General features: G+C 41.0%; 1 protein-coding gene across 1 annotated transcript; it reads left to right on the forward strand.

Annotated features, from left to right (window-relative positions):
• Window positions 1–480: 480 nt before the first annotated feature.
• Window positions 481–13,925, forward strand: CNOT11 (CCR4-NOT transcription complex subunit 11; the record flags this gene model as incomplete). The annotated part of the gene is made up of 7 exons (XM_082496274.1): window positions 481–907; window positions 1,633–1,797; window positions 6,046–6,198; window positions 6,777–6,979; window positions 7,729–7,931; window positions 10,739–10,835; window positions 13,582–13,925. 7 exons carry the CDS (start codon window positions 481–483, stop codon window positions 13,777–13,779), a joined length of 1,446 nt encoding a protein of 481 aa, XP_082352400.1. The 3' UTR covers window positions 13,780–13,925.
• Between the last annotated feature and the right edge of the window lie 5,672 nt (window positions 13,926–19,597).

Genomic DNA, 19,597 nt, shown 5'->3' on the forward strand with positions numbered 1-19,597 from the left:
CATCAGGTTCCTCTCCCCAACTCTCTAATCAAACGTGCAACCGTTCTGTAGTTCAACGAAACGCCGGTGAGGTGTTCCTCTGCCAGTAGAAGATGGCTGGTCCCACAGCCGGGCAGGGACCACCGGCCGTGACGGGGCCTGGAGGCGGGGCCTCAGCGTCGCCATGCGCCCCCTGCCGGCCCCAACGGCCCCCGCGCCCCGGCCCGGCCAATCCCCTGAGCCCGCCCTGCCCCCGCCGGCCGGATCGGGCCAATCCCGTTCCGCAATGCGGGGGCGGGGCCGCGGCCCGCCGCTCCCCGCCGCCCGCCCAATCACCTGCGCGCCTCCTCGTCGCCCCGGCGCCGAGCCGGAACGCCCCGCCGGCTCCTCGGCGCCTTACGGCCGCCGCCGTAAAGCGGGGTCGGCGCGACAGCCCGCGCGCGCGCGCGGCGTTACGGCAGCGGGCAGCGGCGGGGCCGAGCCGGAGCGGGCGGCGGGCGGATGCCCGGGGGCGGGGGGAGCCCGGCGCCCGGCACTCAGGTGGGAGCGGAGGCGGGCGAGTCTGGGGGCGCGGCGGCCGGCGGGCCGGCGGGCGGCAGGATGAGCCTGTCGCCGAAGGAGCTGTCGAGCCTGCTGAGCATCGTGTCGGAGGAGGCGGGCGGCAGCACCTTCGAGGGCCTCTCCAGCGCCTTCCACCACTACTTCGGCAAGGCCGAGCACTTCCGCCTGGGCTCCGTCCTCGTCCTCCTGCTGCAGCAGCCCGACCTGCTGCCCAGCCCCGCCCAGCGCCTCACCGCCCTCTATCTCCTCTGGGAGATGTACCGCACCGAGCCCCTCGCCGCCAACCCCTTCGCCGCCGTCTTCGCCCACCTCCTCAACCCCGCGCCCGAGCGCGGCGGCGACGAGGCGGAGCGCACCCCGCTCTCAGGTGCGTCCCGCCGCCAGGCCGCGGGGGGGCGGGGACGGACGGACAGACAGACAGAGGAGGCCTCCTGGCGGGGGGGACGGGACCCTGTTACCGCTGCCCGGTCTCGGCTTCCCGCCGGCCGCTTTCGCTTTCCACCTTTGGAAAAAGCTGTGGGAATTTTTCCCGGCAAGCACGGCCAGGCTCGATGTCAGATGGGCCACTTGGTTGTACCGTAACATGGAATTTTCGCGAGAAAGCCGTTTAAAAAAAAAGCCTGGAGGTAATAGGAGGCTTTTGACCGCTTTAAAGCTGTGAAACAAACGTCTTAAATATGTGAAACACTTTATCCCACTTCAGAAAATACAAGCATGACAGCCATGGGTAAATCGGTTTCTAAAAAATTATAACTTGCAATATGAATCGCAATATCGTGTCATATTTAATAGCTCACTAGCTGCCTAAACTAGAAAACCAGTTAAGAAACCATTATGATCAGGCTTAGCATCAGATATTGCATGTTGAGGTGCATGACGCCCATCAGTATAACGCTATATTTTACATCACCTTAGCAGCTAAGTAGGTAGCAGTTTTGTATGTATTCTTGAAGACTCTTCAGTTGCACTGATCTTGCCTTAAATAACATGTTAGTTTGCGATTTATTTTTGCTTATGCTACACAAAGAATGTGGAAAGTATTACTGCTACTGCCTTAAAACTCAGGGCTTGATTTTCATTGTGTCTCCACAGGCTTCTTACCTCCCATAACTCCTCCAGAAAAATTCTTTCTTTCTCAACTGATGTTGGCCCCCCCTAGAGAACTGTTCAAAAAGACTCCTCGGCAGATTGCTTCAATGGACGTGGGGAACATGGCCCAGTCAGTGGATATAAGTGGGCTTCAGCTGGCATTAGCGGGTAAGGAAGATTCACGACTGTCGTTCACTTATGAATGTGTGGCTGTGAGTTACTGGAGAAACACTCTTGTCTATCCTAAATGTGAAAAAGGTTGAGCTATGGTTTAGGGTCTTTGAGCACGTAGAGAAACTTCAAGCAGAGATTATGTCTTAACTTTTGCATCCTACTTAACAAGCAGCTTTTCAAGCATATATGTCACTGCCTTAAACACGAGAACATTTTGCAAGTATAGGAAGATTTTTCATCTCAAGCTTTCGTTATTTTTTTGTGTGTGTGTATTTTTATCCCTTTTCAATCTTTGCAGTATTTCTATTATGAGAGAACAAGCATAACTGTTGCGCTGTCATGTACTGGTACTTCAGCTGCACCTGGCAAATTGGCTATTACAATTATATCTTCAGTTTTATAAAATAAAGTCAGATCTTACAGTGTTAGCTCAAGCGTGGGAAGGTGGTCTACTTTTACTAGATTGAAAAGAAAAGCAATGTCAAGCTTATCCTTTGACAGGAGAAAAGGAGCAAGAACATGATTGTTCTGATCACATTGACTGATGAGTCACATCTGGAGCTAATCTGAAATAAAAAAATATTGTTGGGAGCAAGGAGCTAGCTTGAACACCAAAAACCAGTGTTTTTTTTCCCTAGATACGTGCAAATGAACATACTCACTTGAAAACTGACCATACCACTTCTCTATCTGTACAATGTGGTTTACTGCTCTGAGGTCAGGCATTAACTAGGCTTTCTCCGTCCTGCAGTTGTATCTTGGTATCATCATTTTTTATTTTTTCTTTTTTTTTTTTTTTTTTTTTTTCCCTGTAGAATCTGTCACTAGTTTGTTATGCTGTGGTACACTGTCCCTTATTCACAGTGTATAAATGTCCTCTGCTGTCCTCCTTAGCTACTATTTTCAGACTGCGGGATCTTTCGAAAATGCAAGTTGAACACCCTAATGCACTTTCAACAGGGAAACAAATCATTCTGGTTCTTGTTCTGTTCATCCTGTCTGTGTTTTCTAGAATACTTTTGTGAATTCAGAGTTTGTGAAACTTCAGGTAACTTGTGATTTTTAGCACAAGGGATATGTGATGCCTTCAAGAAACCTGTTGTTTGGTTTGTTTTTTTTTTTTCATTTATTTTTATTTGTTTTCCCCTTGGTACTGTGTTTGCCTTCTGAACAGTTTGTTCTCATTAAAAATAAAACATGTAGAAAACCTCAAAACTAAAGTTGTATGGATGGGTACTCTAGGCCATGCATTTTAATTTGTCCTTTTTTTTTTTTTTTAAATAGAAGATGCTGGTGGCTTAAAGTGCCCTACAAAGTCATTAATGGGGCTTTGAAAAATTAAGCCCTGTAAGATGTGCTTGTATCATTATTTACATAATCCAGTAAACATGCATAATTAATTGCTTACGAGCAGTTGTGGAAGTTATGTAACAAAACAAGTTGCATCTGAAAAAGCTTCATGATATCTTTCTCAGACTTCTTGCTGTAGCTCTGTAGAATAAATGTCTGCTTTCTATTCACTTTTAGAAGGTAAATCCCTTGCATATTTTAATATTGTGATGTTTCTCGACTGTTTATTTGTCGTGTTTCAGAAGGTCTGTGATTTTTTTGGAAGTTTTCAGTATGTTTTTCCTAAAGACTCAAAATGCAGGATGAAGCTGTGCTGCTGACAGTGCATAAACACTTGTATTGTGGTGCTTAGATCCAATGTTTAAGGGCTTGCATTTACACTCTCCCCCCACATTTCATAGAACATAACAGTTGTAAGACTCGGTGGCCCTTCAAAATTGTGGTCCCTGAGATGAATTCAAGGCTACTTAGAGCACGATGATTTTTACTTGCTTTAGAATGTACCTGCAAAATCAACTTAAATAATTTAGAAAGCATTACATTTTTTCAATCACTGTATCTATACCAATCCCTTTTTGTAAAGGAAGGAAAAAATACTTGGTATGTCTCCTGAACTTGAGCTCATTTTGACAATCCACTTGCAACTGTATGCTGTTTTTTGGGGTGTGGTTTTCTTTGTTTGTTTGTTTTGGTTCCTCCCCCACCACCCAAAGTAGAGTGTTGGAATAAAGCATCTTGGGAATGAGTATTAAAATTTGCTTTGTTCTCTTCTCCCTTTTGTCTACAGAATGCTCATTCAAGCCTCAGTCTCTCCCCATAAGTTGGTTTTGTTAATCTGGTGTGTTATGTATCAAAAATGTCACTTTGTCCTAGTTGCAGGGATGGGCCTTCTGGAGAAGTGCTTGGAACTGTTTGTCCACTCTTACTTGATCTAAGAGTAATTGACCTGTATTAAAGTTAAGTTTGTAATACACCATAGAGCTTTCCTTTAGGGATCAAACTAAGTCTCTTTTTACCTGTAAAAAGAAAATAAAAAAGCTGCATAAGGGAACCGAAGTGATTGTTTTCAGATTATTTTTTTTTTAATTTAAATGTCTTGGTTCAAGATGCTGTGTTCCTTGCTGTTAAATCAGCATGTTCTAATTCTCACTTCTGCTTACCTGAAACTGTTGATCAGGCCCTAATTCTTAAAGCAGTAAGGGTGAGCTTTTCAGCTTCAATGCATATAACTAAGTGCTCATGCAGCCTTCTAATATCAGTGAATTGAAGGACTGTCTTTTAAACTCTCATATGTCTTCAGTCATTTGAGATTATGGTGATACAAAAAAATCAGTGATTTACTTCTACCAACTGATAAAGTTCTAGACTATAAATAAAAAGACTGAAAAAGACACCCAATTTTTTTTTTTTTTTACATAGAACTTAATTTGTTAAATGAACTCTTCTGTTCAGTGGCTAAATAGAAGCTGGGGTTTGAAACAGTTTATAAAGTCAAAGACATGTTTTATAAAACAGCTCATTTGGACTTTGACTTTAAAATTGAGTTTTTCTGAAAACAACTGAAAAGTATGTCAGTTGTTGCCTTTAACAGAAGAACATACCCTGCCGTGCTGCTTCAGTGAGCATATATGCAGATGATTGCATGATCTGAAATAATGGGATAAAATAAGACAGAAAGTTAAAAAAAAAATTAGCAAGGGGTGGTGCTTTGTTTAGATGACCCTTTTGTCAGTTTCGACATCTCTGGTGGATTTGGTTGGAGTCATGTGAAATAGAGTTCATATGCATGGGAAGCTGGGAAGGGTCACATGGCTGCACAAAAAGGAGCAAGCATGCTTTGCTTAGAAGTAATAGGGGCACTACACTTAATTAGTCAGGAAAAGGAGTGGTGTTTAATTTCACGTGGAACTTTTTCAAGGGGTTCCTTATGTGGTACTAACAATTTTGGACGTCAGATTACTTAAGGTTTAATCTGCTGCTTAATATTCTCTGTAGAGGGGTGGGAGAAGTGTAAGGCGGTGGTCTGTAGTGGGTTCTTTCTAGTTTTTGTCTGTTAGGGTTTGCTTTGAGTTTTTTTTGCCAAAGCAACGGAAAACATGATCTCTCAAAATAATACAGAAGACCAGACGTTAAGTCTTCAGATACAGAAGAGTGATAGGTTGTGACAGAAGAACATCTAAAAACCTGACAATGCAAGTATTAAGCCCCATAGTTTCTTTTTGGCCAGTTTCTTCCAAGTCTTCAGTTGTCTATACTAAATTTAATATTATTTTTATGTAACTTATTTATGTTCTGTAATCTGGCCTTTAAAGGGAGTTTCAGCTCCTCTGAGGTTCACTTTAATGACAATGTACGTAGAATCATGTAACAACTAATCTTCTTCCACATAAGCACTTGCTTGTAGCTTGACAGCGAATGCAAAAGTAGCTTACACAACGCCACTGCAATGTGTTGGATAAATTTGAATAGCTGACTTCAGGTCGAGTATGGCCACTATCGTTGCAGAGTCTGTAAATGTATCTGTGTAGATTTTTCACTTCCTTTCTCTGAGAAGTGATTGCAAAACTGGATATAGCACGTGAACTCTTCATGTGAATCTACTAATGTGCTTTTAGGTGCAGATTACATCAGTTAACTTTTCTAAAGTCAAGACTGTTTCAGATTCATTTCTATTTCTTCTTTGTCCTTGCTACATGCCTCTGTCCCTCGCCTGTCAGCTGGCACTCTGAGTGCTAGCTGCCTGACACAGTACTAAATTTCATGTTGATGATATCTGTGGGGTTTTTTTAAGCTAGTTCTTCTCTGAAGCTGATTGTTTCTCACCACTTTTAGTATTCCAGGCATCTCTGTTTCAATTTTATGCTTTAATATTATGGACTGGCCTTCTTTCAGAACGTCAGTCCGAGTTGCCAACACAGAGCAAGGCCAGCTTCCCCAGCATTCTCAGCGATCCTGACCCAGATTCTTCCAACTCTGGTTTTGACAGCTCCGTTGCCTCCCAGATCACGGAAGCCTTAGTGAGTGGACCAAAACCTCCTATAGAAAGTATGTGCATTTTCACATCTCTGTTTCTGTAACTCATGACACGCTATGTTGTTATACTTCTCCAGATGAAATGTAATGTCATTCAGAAGTATTTTCAAGATATGAAATGGGAACGAAGAGGAATGAAACAGTGCAAAACTGTATCAGGCTGCCTCCAGATCAGACTCCACAGTGTTCACATTTCCAGACTTCTAAAAATCTAGAGCCTGTCTTCAAGCTGTTACTCGTATCATCTGTTGGCTAAAACACTGGGTCTGATGCCCCTCAGGTCTTAGTCCCCTACACTAAGATCTGCATTGACTGTTAACACCTTCCAAGGAAGCAGTTACTGTGGAAGGAAAAAAGACCATAGAACCAGTAACTTAATGATCTCAATCAAGAGGAAAAACAGGCTGATGTAACAGCCTCACTAAAATTCAGAAATAAATGTTTTTCTGGGAGCCAAATAAGATCATAATGCTGTTCTCAGTGTTATTATAGCTTAAAAAAATCAGGGCTTTGGGGTTGTCTTTTTGCACTGATGTAAGACTGAATACCTGAAGCTTAAAAAAAAAAGTTTCACATTGTTGCTGTTTTAGGTCACTTTCGACCAGAGTTTATTCGACCACCACCTCCGCTCCATATATGTGAGGATGAATTGGCATGGCTAAATCCAATAGAGCCAGATCACACAATTCAGTGGGATAAGTCAATGTGTGTTAAGAACAGCACTGGAGTGGAGATAAAAAGAATCATGGCAAAAGCTTTTAAAAGTCCCTTAACTTCCCCACAGCAAACACAGGTAAGTATCGTGCACTTTTTCTGCCTAAAATGCTTTCCTAACACGCTATCTAGTAACTCATTTATTTTAGAAAACTTGGATCACTCAATCTGTGTTTGAATGTAGGAAACTCCAAGGACTTTAAATTGTAAAAACCTAAGAGGTTTGACTTGGGTTTTTATGAATAAGGAAGAAATCTTTAAATTTCATAGCATTGACTGACATAGTTACGGTTGATCAGTAAGTGGCACCAGTAATTTTCTGCATGGAAAAATCTTTGTATAACGAAGTTGCTCGTGCTTCTGTGAAAATGTTTGATAAGTAATTATTTCAGAAATGCCAACACCATTTTTTTCCCCTCAATTTGATAGTATTACCCCTGATTTCAGTGGGCTTTTTGTGATTACTCATGCTAGTTCTATAAGGTATCCTTTATTTGCATAACTTTTTCTGACAACAATGAGCTCAAAATCGAGGTTTCTTTCTGCTGGACAGGAAACTAAAGGCTGAAACTTTTCATGTTTTTTTCCACTCTTCCTTGCCACCCACTGATGAAAGACTACTAAATGTCTTATTAAAGGTTTTATGGGCATAGTTGCCTTTACATAGAAATTTTAATATATGCCTCCAGTGTCTTTCAATAGAGGTTCCTAAGTCTAAAGCGTTATCATTCTCCTTAGCTTAGATGTATTATAGCAGTTTCTTCAAGCAGTAATACGAATAGTTAAGAAAAAAAAAAAAGTCTTTTTTTTTTTTTCCACTCTTTACAGCTCCTTGGAGAACTAGAAAAGGACCCCAAGCTTGTTTACCATATTGGTCTCACTCCTGCCAAGTTGCCAGACCTGGTTGAAAACAATCCTTTAGTAGCTATAGAAATGTTGCTGAAACTGATGCAGTCTAGTCAGATAACAGAGTATTTTTCTGTTTTGGTGAACATGGACATGTCCTTACATTCAATGGAAGTTGTAAATAGGTGAGTACTATCTCAAATTTAAGAAGGTTTCCTTAAGTATGTAAAACAAATAAAGGAACAGTTACTAAGTGATTGTGATGCTTGGCTGCAGGGCTGTATTGGGATGCATTCCAAAGACTACCAAAAGTAACAGGCAGTGAAGAAATTACTAGTCAGATTACAGTGAAGGAAAAGAGTATCAAACTATCATTCCCTTCTCAATTTCTCGATGTTGTTTGTGTTGGTTTGTATTTTTTAATACTCTTTAATAATAAGACTTAGTGTGCTCTGATTAATCCTGCAGAAGAAGAGAGTGGTGTGGATTTGTTGCTTTCTAGTGACTACTGGACTGTCTGTTTCTTTCACAAAGGCTTTATTTGCTTTCTACGTATTTCCTTGTTGGTGGTGCCTGTAGTTAAAAAAACCCTCTTATTTTAGTCCAGACTAAGTTTGTAAAGTTAGCTCTGAGTTGGTAATAAAGAATTGAGCCTCTTGAACATCTTCAGTGTGAAGTTCAGAGAATGCTGCCAATTTTTAAGTTCTTTTTTACAGCAATGCTATTTTAAAATATTACTGTAATGTTAACAGCTTCCTATTAGCAGTAGTGAACCTGCAACTTAACAGGAAAAAATTCCACAATTTCCCAGCAGAAAGATGTGATGGTGGAGGCATATTTATTTCGTTCATATTAATTATAAATAATTTATGTAACAATTAAATATTTTGTTTTAATCAAAATTACTACAATTTTATATTAATTATTTATAACATACCATATTTTACCATATTGGGTGTGGTAAAAAGCACATTTCTTGCACAGGTGCTATGCTAGCTAATCTTTCAGTCCCTGCTCCAAGAGCAGAGAGGCTTATTTAAAGAAAACACTGCATTACTCTTTAATATTAGCAAAGTGTTTCTACTTTGAAAAGAACACATACTGTGTGGTGGATAACTACAACCAGAGTTCATAATTACTAGAAAATCATTTTATCCAACTGTCTGATACATTCAGCTCAAAACAGTATTTAAAATGGTTATCACTTAGGGGAGTCTCTCACTACAATCTATAGTATGCCTAAAGTTTTCTTCACACACCATGTTCCTGGTTAATGTATAAATTGCACTAGCAAGTATATGTCCTATGTCCCAGGAAGCTGCAAGTTTAGTTACTGACTTGCAAAATGACCCCTTACTGGATGTGTATGGTTTTGTGACTGTCACTCCAATGGGTCACAATCCAGTCATTCCTGATGAAGAATTTACATTCTTTTCTTATATCTTAAAAATTAGCCTCATTGCTAGCTTCTACCTTCTCTTTCAACTGAGGTAGCAGTTTTGTTTCATTAGGACATCTGGAAATGTTAATTTTGATCCATCTTGAGGTATGCTTGTGTGGAAGATAGAGGACTACAGTGGGACGAAGGGCAGTTATTGTGAGAATCCTCAACACAAAGTGAATGCCACACAGATAATCTGCTTAAATGCAACTTGCATTCTTGATGTGGCTTAAGTAAACAAAAGGTGGTATTGTTATTCCCTCATTGGGAATAACTTCTACATATAGGTATAACCCATTTTCTTAACAGAATGCCAGCCCCTTCAACGGGAGGACTTCTGTTGCCCAGAGAAGTTGTGGATGCCCCACCCCTGGAGGTACATAAGGCCAGGCTGGATGGGGCTTAGAGCAACCTGGTCTAGTGGGAGGTGTCCTTGCCCATGGCAGGGGGGTTGGAACTTAATGATCTTCAAGGTCCCTTCCAACCTAAACCATTCTATGATTCTCAGACAGCTAATCCCCACAAACTACAAAAGTACATCTCCTACTTACTGTCTTCCGATTCTTGGTAATTACTGAATGTGAACTCTGAAATCATTGCAAAATGACTGTCAGTGCAAACAGGGAGACCCTGAAATTTTAAGTGAAGTAAGACAAAAACTTGAAACTAAAATGTCTGAAACATGCACTGTTTTCCCCATTGCCCCCCTCTTCACTACTTGAGATAGGACTGTGGTTAGAGTTACTTTGGTCAAATTCTGTTGAAACTTTATGGCAGTTCTACATTTAATGTATATTGTTATCTAACACTTGAGAGCTGTATTGCATTTTCAGGTAAGAAACAGTGGCAGCTCAAATACTTTAGTAGCCAGTATTAAACCACAAATAGGTGTGCTTTGCTGCTAACCCGTAAAAATACACTAATGCCATTAGTATAGTTCTCCATTTCTTCTGTAGTAAGAAGCTTCTGAGATTGTTGTACATTATTACTCTCTAGTTAACACTTTCATCTAGTCAGGGTCTCCTGTATTTGAGCTCCAGATACTCAGTTCGTTCTTAGGAATAAAATTTTGATCCGAAGGAACTAAGGGAACGGATCTTTTGATGCAACAAAGGAGTTATTCTGGTTGTATGCTTAAGGAAGGAGTTTAGCATCTAGATTCAGTACCTGAAAGGCAAATATGAATAAGCAAAATTGTATTGCGGTGTTTATTGCAGAAGAATCTCGGTACTCGGCTTGGGGGATCCATTGTACATTGGAAACTAGTATCATTGACTCAATTGTGTAGTATATAGCAAATTTTTGTAGGTGTGTTATATGCTACAAACCAATCTAACTCAGCTTCTATACTGTGTCAGAGTATAAAAAAGTATTGGACTTCTAATGAAGACATTTGAAATGTTCATAAATATATCTGTGGAAACTGTCAGAAATCAGCCCTGTTGACCCAACTGGGAATAAACTAATATCACAGGTCTAACTCATCTGTTTTGCAATGGAATCACTAGATTTATGGCTTCATAAACCACAGGATGTTTTTAATTTGAACAGGCTTACTACTGCAGTTGATCTCCCGCCTGAATTTATTCATCTTTATATCTCCAACTGTATCTCCACCTGTGAACAGATTAAAGACAAATATATGCAGGTGAGTACTTTAGTAAACTGCTTAGGAAAAGGATCCCATGTATTGCTCTGTGCGATGTGTTGAGATTTTATAAGACTGATAGCATTAAGTTACTCTGTCTTACTGCTTCTTTATTTCAAAGGTACGTATTTTTTTGCTAACACACTATATAGTTCTTTATAGTGTTTAACAGATAGTTCTTCACCTTTTTACAAGACTTCACAGGTAATTACTGTTCCCTGTTACTCTGTAGACATAATACACTTCTCCCTGGCAAAACTGCAGTTGTCTGTGACTCAGGTCCTTACCTGCAAAAGGTTTGTCTGTCGCTCAGTGTGCTTTTTCTTCATCCCCAGTATTAGTTGTTTGCCTTCTGCTTAGTTTTAAGCTTCAAGTTTCTTTTCTGTACAAGTGTACCCCCCACTTCCAAACCTTTGAGGTGACGTTACAAAACATACAGAAGGCTTGCCCTTCAAGCAGGACTATTGCCAACCTACAACAGCTTCCAGATCTCCTCAAAGACCTAAAAACCTTCTCTTTTCTTCCTAACACCATACTCTCCACTTCCCAAGCCTGTCATACTTCCTCAGTACCAGCACGCAAGTTATAGCCACTTCAAGGATCTTTACCCCCTGGGGAGGTTTCCACACCTCTGGCACGCAAGGTTGTCTACGTGCTGTGCAAGGTACTTCCTTCTATCCTAAACTGATCTGTTGGTTTCACCAGCTGCCCAGTAGATCTTGTTTTCTTGGATATGTCATTGGTGAAAAACAGTCCAGTGTTCAGTTTACCCAGGACTTTGTGAATCTTGACCAAGTCCCGCCTCAGCTTTTTCCTCTCAATACTGAGGGACTGCAACCTCTTTAGTCTCTTGTAGGAAGGCAGCTGTTCCTTTCTCTTAAGCTTTTTTTTTTTTGTCCTTCTCTAATGCCTCCTCTAGCTCTGCTACATCCTTCAGCTGCAGAGACAAAAATTGTGTGCAGTACACAGGATATGGGTGCAATGTGGTTTTAGATAGCAGCAAAATCCCCTCTGTCTTGTTCCCAATACAGATGATGACTAACCATTTGTTATCTTTCGGTGGCTGTTGATGTTTCTCTGCTTTGGGACTCTGCCAGATATACACGGGTGGCTTGATCTATGACCTGCTGAATAGCTGTGCCTATTGTGCTTGGTAGCAGAATAGGAAAATACCAGCAGAGCTGGGCTGCAGCTGAGAGTAAGCCCACAGACCGGGCCACTGCTCAAAGGGGCTGCTGAGAGCATATAGCAGCTGTACTTCAGGCACACTGGGGACAAAAAAGAACAGTGTCAAGGAACACATACTGATCATCAAGTAGCATGCAAAGCTTGTGAGATCTAACATTTGTTAATACTGCATATGAGGCCTCATAGCAACTGAGACACAAGATGTTTTGTTTGAAAAGCGCAGTACAAAACCACTCCTATTGGAAGTAAAAGAGGCTTGAGATTGGGAGTCGGACAGCATCTTGCATTTGTACTTTTGTTCCGAGTTTCATGTTCCTTGATTATTAAAATTACTCTTGTAACAAACTTGTGGCAGAGAAAACGTGATGGCTCTTGATTGCAGTGAAGGAAATAACTTGGCTCAGTTTCTGAATTCTCTTGATATAGGTAGCAAATTTTGCAGCAGTTCCTGTAAAAATAGTTGATATCTTATTTTAAATAATCTAATTAATAATCTAATATACTTTGCACACTTAATCTATCAAGTCCCCTCACTTCTGTCTGATAATCTTTCATGTATATAGTTGCTTTTAGAGAAAGGCTTGGGTTCGACCCTTTCTCACAATGTGAACTATGAGACTTTAATGATAAAGTAAGATCTGCTTTTTGTCCTTGAGGAAGAATGTACTCTATATAGTATATACACACCCTATAGTGCATGTACATATACAGTACTATATACTATATATATACACACTCTATAGTATAGACTCTATAGTGTATAATGTAATGTTTTGTATAAAGCAGATGGTTAGTGACTGGATCTGCGTGTGACAAATTGTAGGTGCGAGTTCTGAGGTCTCCACTTCCCAACTCCCAGTGTGCTCTTCAAGGTGTTACCTACGCAGCCCTTAGGAAGGAGGAACACTTCTGAGGTCCCCTCTTTTCACTGGAGCAGGCAGGAGGTGACCCATGAGCTCAGAGTCATGTTCTTGGATTAGGTGTCCCTGGTAGGGTCTCTCCTTACGGATAGAGCAAGAGGGTCATGTGCTAATTCAGCAATAGAGCACTTCCCACAAGGCAAGTTTGGGATCAGTTCTGTTGCTGTCACTTCCCATCTGAAGTGCCTTAATCATGTGGTGACTGGGGAATTTTGAGATGTGAAGCTTGTTCATTTTTCTTTATGGTGTTAATTGTAGAAAATAAGACTAAGCAAGACTCCAGTGATGACATCATCTTAAGCTACAATCCATTCTCTCTGATTTTATTTAGAGATTACATAATAAAGAAATTAAGTACAGTACACGGATAGATCTGGTGCTTTGTGTCTGGGATTCATTTTGAGAAAGCTCCTGTATCCAGAAGTACAGTACTATAAAGCAGAGGAGTCAATTTTTTAAATGGAGTAGTAGTATGGGAGAGTAGGGGCAGCACGTACAAGGCTTGAGAATAAGATTACTGCTGAAGCTAAATTCCTCCTGAAATGTATCAGTTGTACTGCCGAGGGTCAACTGTCCTTTAACCGACTTGGTTGCAAGCATTTATTTTGGATTGTGAAACTGTATCTCTTCTGTTTCAGAACCGCCTGGTACGCCTTGTCTGTGTCTTTCTTCAGTCTTTAATCAGAAACAAAATTATTAATGTACAGGACTTGTTTATAGAAGTGCAAGCGTTCTGTATCGAGTTCAGTCGGATACGAGAAGCAGCTGGCCTTTTCAGGTTGCTGAAGACACTAGACACTGGGGAAAATCCATCGGAGACAAAAACATCAAAATAAAACCACTGTGTTTTTGGCAAAAAAAAACCCACCTTGCCAGCGTTCTATACCAATTAACTGTATATTTTAAACTTAAATCACTGGATTAATGATGTAATACATTATAAATAGTATTTTATGCATTTAAACAATAAATAATGCTTTTTCTGATACACATGCTTGAGTTTGTGAAATGTGTTAGGCCTTACACTTGTGCTATTTGTGACAATGGGTTAAACTCTGTATGTCATATGCATATCCTGACCTACAGGCTCCAACTCCAGAAAGAATATAAATGATACTTGCCACTTCACAGCAAATTTAAGCTTTAATCTGGCACTCACTGTCCAAAACTGTTTGTGAATAAGTGAACTTGTGTGAAGGTAAGTAACCTCACTTCCTGTTTGTCCTCCTTGAACTGTGTAAGACCTCCTGGAATTTGGTTACAACTTCTAAGGATGCAGCATGCTGTTTTCAGTGAGTAAGGGAAAGTCTGCTGCTTGATAAATGAAAGCTGTTTTAAATCTGCATCTGCTTCTCCAATTTTTATGAAGTACAAAATCAATAATGCAAGGTCAAGACTGTCTTTTGGCTTTCTCTTTCAAAGTAATTTAAGTTGCTAAATTGCTTGGATTGAAAGTCCCATTGATCTCGCATTTCATGCAGCATAATCTTTTGGTAAGAAGTCCTTTAAGAAGTGTTCTCCAGTCATTAGGGTTTATACTTGTATAGCTTCCCAGAGTTTAAATAAATGCTACTTTAGTTGGCCTAATATATTTTAGGTCTGTTCTGATTCTAGACATTCCTTCTAAAACACATTTGCTATAAGCCATTGTTAGCAGCAACAGTTAACCTACCTTGTGCTTTATCTAAACTTATACCTTAATGCTTTACATCTACTAAAGTTGAAGTACAATTTGACTATCTTCTATGTACTAGTACCCCTCTTCAAAAACATGGTTAAAAAAACACTTTATATAGACTTTCGGCTTTTGTTTGGAACTTAGTACTGCAGCTTATACCAAAGTAATAGGCTCCATCAAAAAACTGATTACTGTTGCTTCAAGGAATTGCAATCTGCCTTATGATTTACAGAATTACTTTAAAAGAATTTAAGCCTTGCAAAAAAAAAAAAAAGTGGGTTGCTACTATGATATTACAGCATGCCTGCTGTTCTGTCTCTTCACAGTATTTGCTTGAGTTGTGCTGACATATAAATCCCCAGTCCCTGGATTTGTCCTGTAAATATAAAAATTATCAAGAAAGTATTTAAGATTTTTAGCACAGGCTCTTTTGTAACATATTCCTCTACTTAGGAAATAGGCACAGCCTATTAATTTCAGAGCCCTGTACATTGATGAAAACATTCAAACTTGTTACTGGATTTGCTGTATGCTCCTGCATCGTTTTGCTTGTTAGGAGGGAACTTTCCCACATTCCCTAGTGTACTGGGTTTACCTGGCAAGGCTGCGCTAGGCACTGCAGGGTGGCCTCTGTGAGGAGAGGCTGGGGCTGCCCTGCACCAGACCCAGCCCCTACAAGCTGGCACAGGTGAGCCCTCAGCCAGGCTGGTGGCACCTCTGGGATAACTCCATGTACCCCACAGAGAGAATCCACATTGGGGCAGTTCTTTAAGAACTGCAGCCCACAGGGGAGACATCCCCCCGGAGCAGGGGAACATCATGAGGAAGGAACAGCACATCCAAGTGTTATGCACTGACCCCAACCCTCCTTCCCCAGCCCCCTCCCACCACTCACAGGGGAGAGGTAGGGCAGGCAGGAGTGAAGGAGTCAAGGTGAGCCTAGGAAGACAAGGGCGAAAGAAAGATGGTTTTAGTTTCATCCTTGTTTCTCACTATCCTACTCTATTTTTAAATGGCAATAAATTAAAACAAATCTTTATCAAGTTAAGTCTGTGATGGTAATTGTTTTCCCATCTTATTGTCATCCCCTGCCCTATTGAAGAGGAGTAAGAGAAGCTGGGCAGGCATTTAGCAACCAAAGTTAACCCACCCGGTAGTGGTTACATAGGTTTCCCTCTGCACCATGCAGAAAGTTAACCCTCTTTTTATAAGCATGAAGTTGCTACTGTGCTACTTGAATGGCTCAGATCCATTTACATAAGCGCAGCAAAGAAAACAAAACCCTCAAGCTTCTCAGACATTGCTTTTTAAAAGGTCTGTATAATTTATTATGGAATTTGAGCTTTCAGCCATTAAGTTACAACAATGCATAACTTGACATTCTTACAGTTGTACATACACAATGGAAAAGACATAGCCCAGTGCTTAATCCAAACAATGCAACCGAGTTAGTACAAGGTTACCATAGAAGGCAGTCAGTTGTGACTAGTTGTTGACAGATCAGCAAGTTCAAACGGTTCTCTGCAGTTATGTTTATAGTAAAAGTAATTGGCTTCAAATTTTGGACTTAAGCTTCAGACTAACAAAACGATGGAAACTCAAATTATTTTGCTCTTCTGAATGAAGTAGGATATGCTCATTTAAAAATGCAGTATCATTACCATGTTTCAGATGGTGAAAAGTAGCTCCAGGTCCAATGGAAGTATAGCGGACATTTTCCAGGCAATGCATTCTTCACACAAACACATGCAATTATAGAGACATTCTACTTTTAAAACTTTCTCAAATCAAGTTTTGCAATACAGCAGGATATCCAAGGAGGGAGATCAGGACTCATACTGAACAAAAACGAAAGCCTTCAGCTTGATTTGTGCATGTTTAATCTACAATTCCAATTCCCAAATCTTCACGTATCACCTATGAGATAAAAGAACACATCTATCAGTCTCAAGGACTGAAATCATGTACAATTTCTACAGCCATCCTGGTTAAAAAGAGATAAATAAATACACTGCTGCCATCTTCCATTTCAGGAATTGTAATTCACCGTGCCCCTATTATAGAACTGCATCTCTTCAACTTACCCAAGGGGAGAGTCTTGCTCTTCCCTCCTCCACCCCAACTCCTCATCCCTTTAGCCCAGCAGTAAAAACTCTGTTCATTTGCACAGTAAGGATAATTAGTTTCCTAGCTTGTCAAAATACAGCTTTGATAGATTTAAGTTTCTGCCACTTAAGCTGAATTAGTTCATCACATACTCGTAATCTGAATGCAAGACAGAGCAAATAGAGCAGAAAAGGAAAACCAGAAAGGACCACTCTATCTCTTCTTGTAACAGCAAGCTATTAAAGCAATCCGAGCCGTTGTGTGAAGTCTCACCCAGCCTGGTGGCTGAAGGGAGACATACAGAAGAGAACGGTCCCTTGTCAAGCTGCCAACACAATTTGATTCACCCAGCAGCTAACACCAAGAACTCCATTCCCTCCAGGGTAACCCCCTGAGATATTGCCAGCTGACTCTACTAGATTTTGGTTCCACCTCTCTTTGTAGAGCTGCAGAGTCGGTACATTCTTATTGACCTCAGTATCTTCACCCAGCACAGAAACACTGCGTTCAATGCCAAATGCTGAAAATCAAACCAATGAAAACTGCACATGCAACCTCTCCACTCAAAAAAAATCCCCAACCAAACGGAAAACAAAACCAAATAACCCACCAACAAAAAAAACACTCAAAAAGCAAACAAAAACCCCAAACACCCACCTAACCATCACCACATCATCATCACTGGCTCGATTCAGGGTGCTAAAGGCTGTGTTGAGCAGGAGTTCCCCATTTTACCAACACTTGGTATTTGACGTGCAACAAAAACATGTTTTTATTACACTTTGTGCCAACAACTGAAAAAAAATACTCCACACATTCAGAATGCCACTCTTAACCAACTGGTGCATACTTCAAAGTACAGTTGGTATTACTAACGGTAGTTGTATGTCTAAACTCGTCTAGACAGGAGAACTCTGCTTTTATGGGGCAGCAAAACAATCAGCCCAACCTGTTGTGTCCTATCTGTTGCCGTCATAACGCAAAACCACCACTTTTCACCTCTGATCGAGCTCATTGAAACCTGCAAGCGTAGGTACCGCCTCTGCCTCGGACATCCTCTCAACCACACAGGGCGCAGAAAGTGGGGTAACCATCGACACCCGCTTGCTGGGCTCCCCTCTGCACAACTACTGCTGGCCCGGCCTTAGAGAAAGCTCAGCAGAAAACCAGGACAACCACTCCTGGATCAAGAAGTGATAAAAAAAAAAAAAAAAAAAAAAAAAAAAGCCTTTGCACATTTGACGAAGTTGCTGCAATGGTGTTTCTCCGTGCCAGTTACACCCTGGCACCAGACCGGAATTCCCAGAGCGCAACAGCCCAGCTTTGGCAGAAATATACCAGTGCCCGATTTATTATGTCGGCATGGATTAAAAGCATTCTCACTGCAGTTAAATTATCCTACAACTCCTCTGGCATACCTCTGGAATCTAGCACTAATTACTGGCAACAGGTTACCAGACTACATTCACTTACTCAGGAGGGTGAGGGGCAGGGGGAAGGAGTTACAGCTGTCTAATCAAACTTCCCTAGTACACGCAAAGAATCTTCTCCAAGCACTACTTAGAGCCAAAGAAGAATCCAGTCTAGGGGCCATTAGTAAAAAAAAAATAATTCAAAATTTTCTAGTTAAATTGGTACTGCAGCTAATTAAACTCACTATTAACATGCATTTAGATCTGAAGTGTCTATGGTTCATTTCTGCTTGCTATCAAGTCTGAAGGCTGAAGCTAGTTTATACAGTTATTTACTATCAAATTTATTCTGAAATTTGGCATTTGTAGACTATTATTAATAAACTAAGATTTCTAAACAGAGAGGGCCTCTAGTCTCACTTCGAGCACCAGTCCATTTTGACATGTCCACAGCTTCTTTTTAAAAAAAAAAAAAACAAACAAACAAACAAAATATCACTTGAACTTTACAAGTTTTCTCCCTAACAGTAACACCAGAACTAATGAAACCATACTGATGAACACGATACTAACAAAACTCATTCTACAACCGCCACCACCCCCCGCCCCCAGTCCTGCCTAGAGATTTTCCCCAACTGATTTATTCAACATCTCCACTGAGAGGGTTCATGTGGGCACCCTGCTTTAGCTTTGTATAACCACACCGCATGATTTCAGCAAAATCTGACAAAGAGAGAGGTCTCAGGCAAGTTTCTGCATGTTTTATAAAAAATGCACAGCTAGGAACACAAAAAGATTCGGCCCGGGGAGGGGAGGGGGGACAGGGCGGAAAGAACCCACAACACATACAGCATCAGCTGCCACACTAGGCAGGCCATAGCCTAAGCAGAAGAGGCAGATTAAAAATTCTCCAAGTGATAAGGAAGGGAGCCTAGTGCTAGAAACTAGAAATACCGGTTTGATCCAGATCAACAAAATCTGAGAACCTGTACTTACCTATAGCTGCTCACACCCATTTACTCTACAAGTAATCAGTTTGAGTTACAACAGCAGGTGAGAAGCTCCACATTTCTAATCCTCTCTTGCTACTGTTTTAAGCTCCATAGGCTGTCTCTTTCCTGTCCTGTACTTTTTCACCTACCCCTCGTTGCTAGTGAGTGTCAGCTTTTTGACTGAGGTCAGACTAATGATTCGCTTCGGAAGATTTTTGTCATCGTGCTTCCGAAGAGAGCAAACTGCTTGCTGGAGGCACTGCAATTCGGCCTTTTATTGTCATCATTCCTCAGCAGCACAGCTGGCCTTACGAGACCTACCTATATCAAAGATGAACTGTGCGCAAACCAATTTGACTGAAACAACTGTAACTACGCTTGTGAAAGGCTGAAACGAAACCGGTATAGTGCCACAGCATTAGAAACATACTCCAGGAATCTTCATACTCCGATATTTTTCTACTTA

The sequence above is a fragment of the Vanellus vanellus genome (genome assembly GCF_965231255.1).
Source record: "Vanellus vanellus genome assembly, chromosome: 1".
Lineage (NCBI taxonomy): Eukaryota > Metazoa > Chordata > Aves > Charadriiformes > Charadriidae > Vanellus > Vanellus vanellus.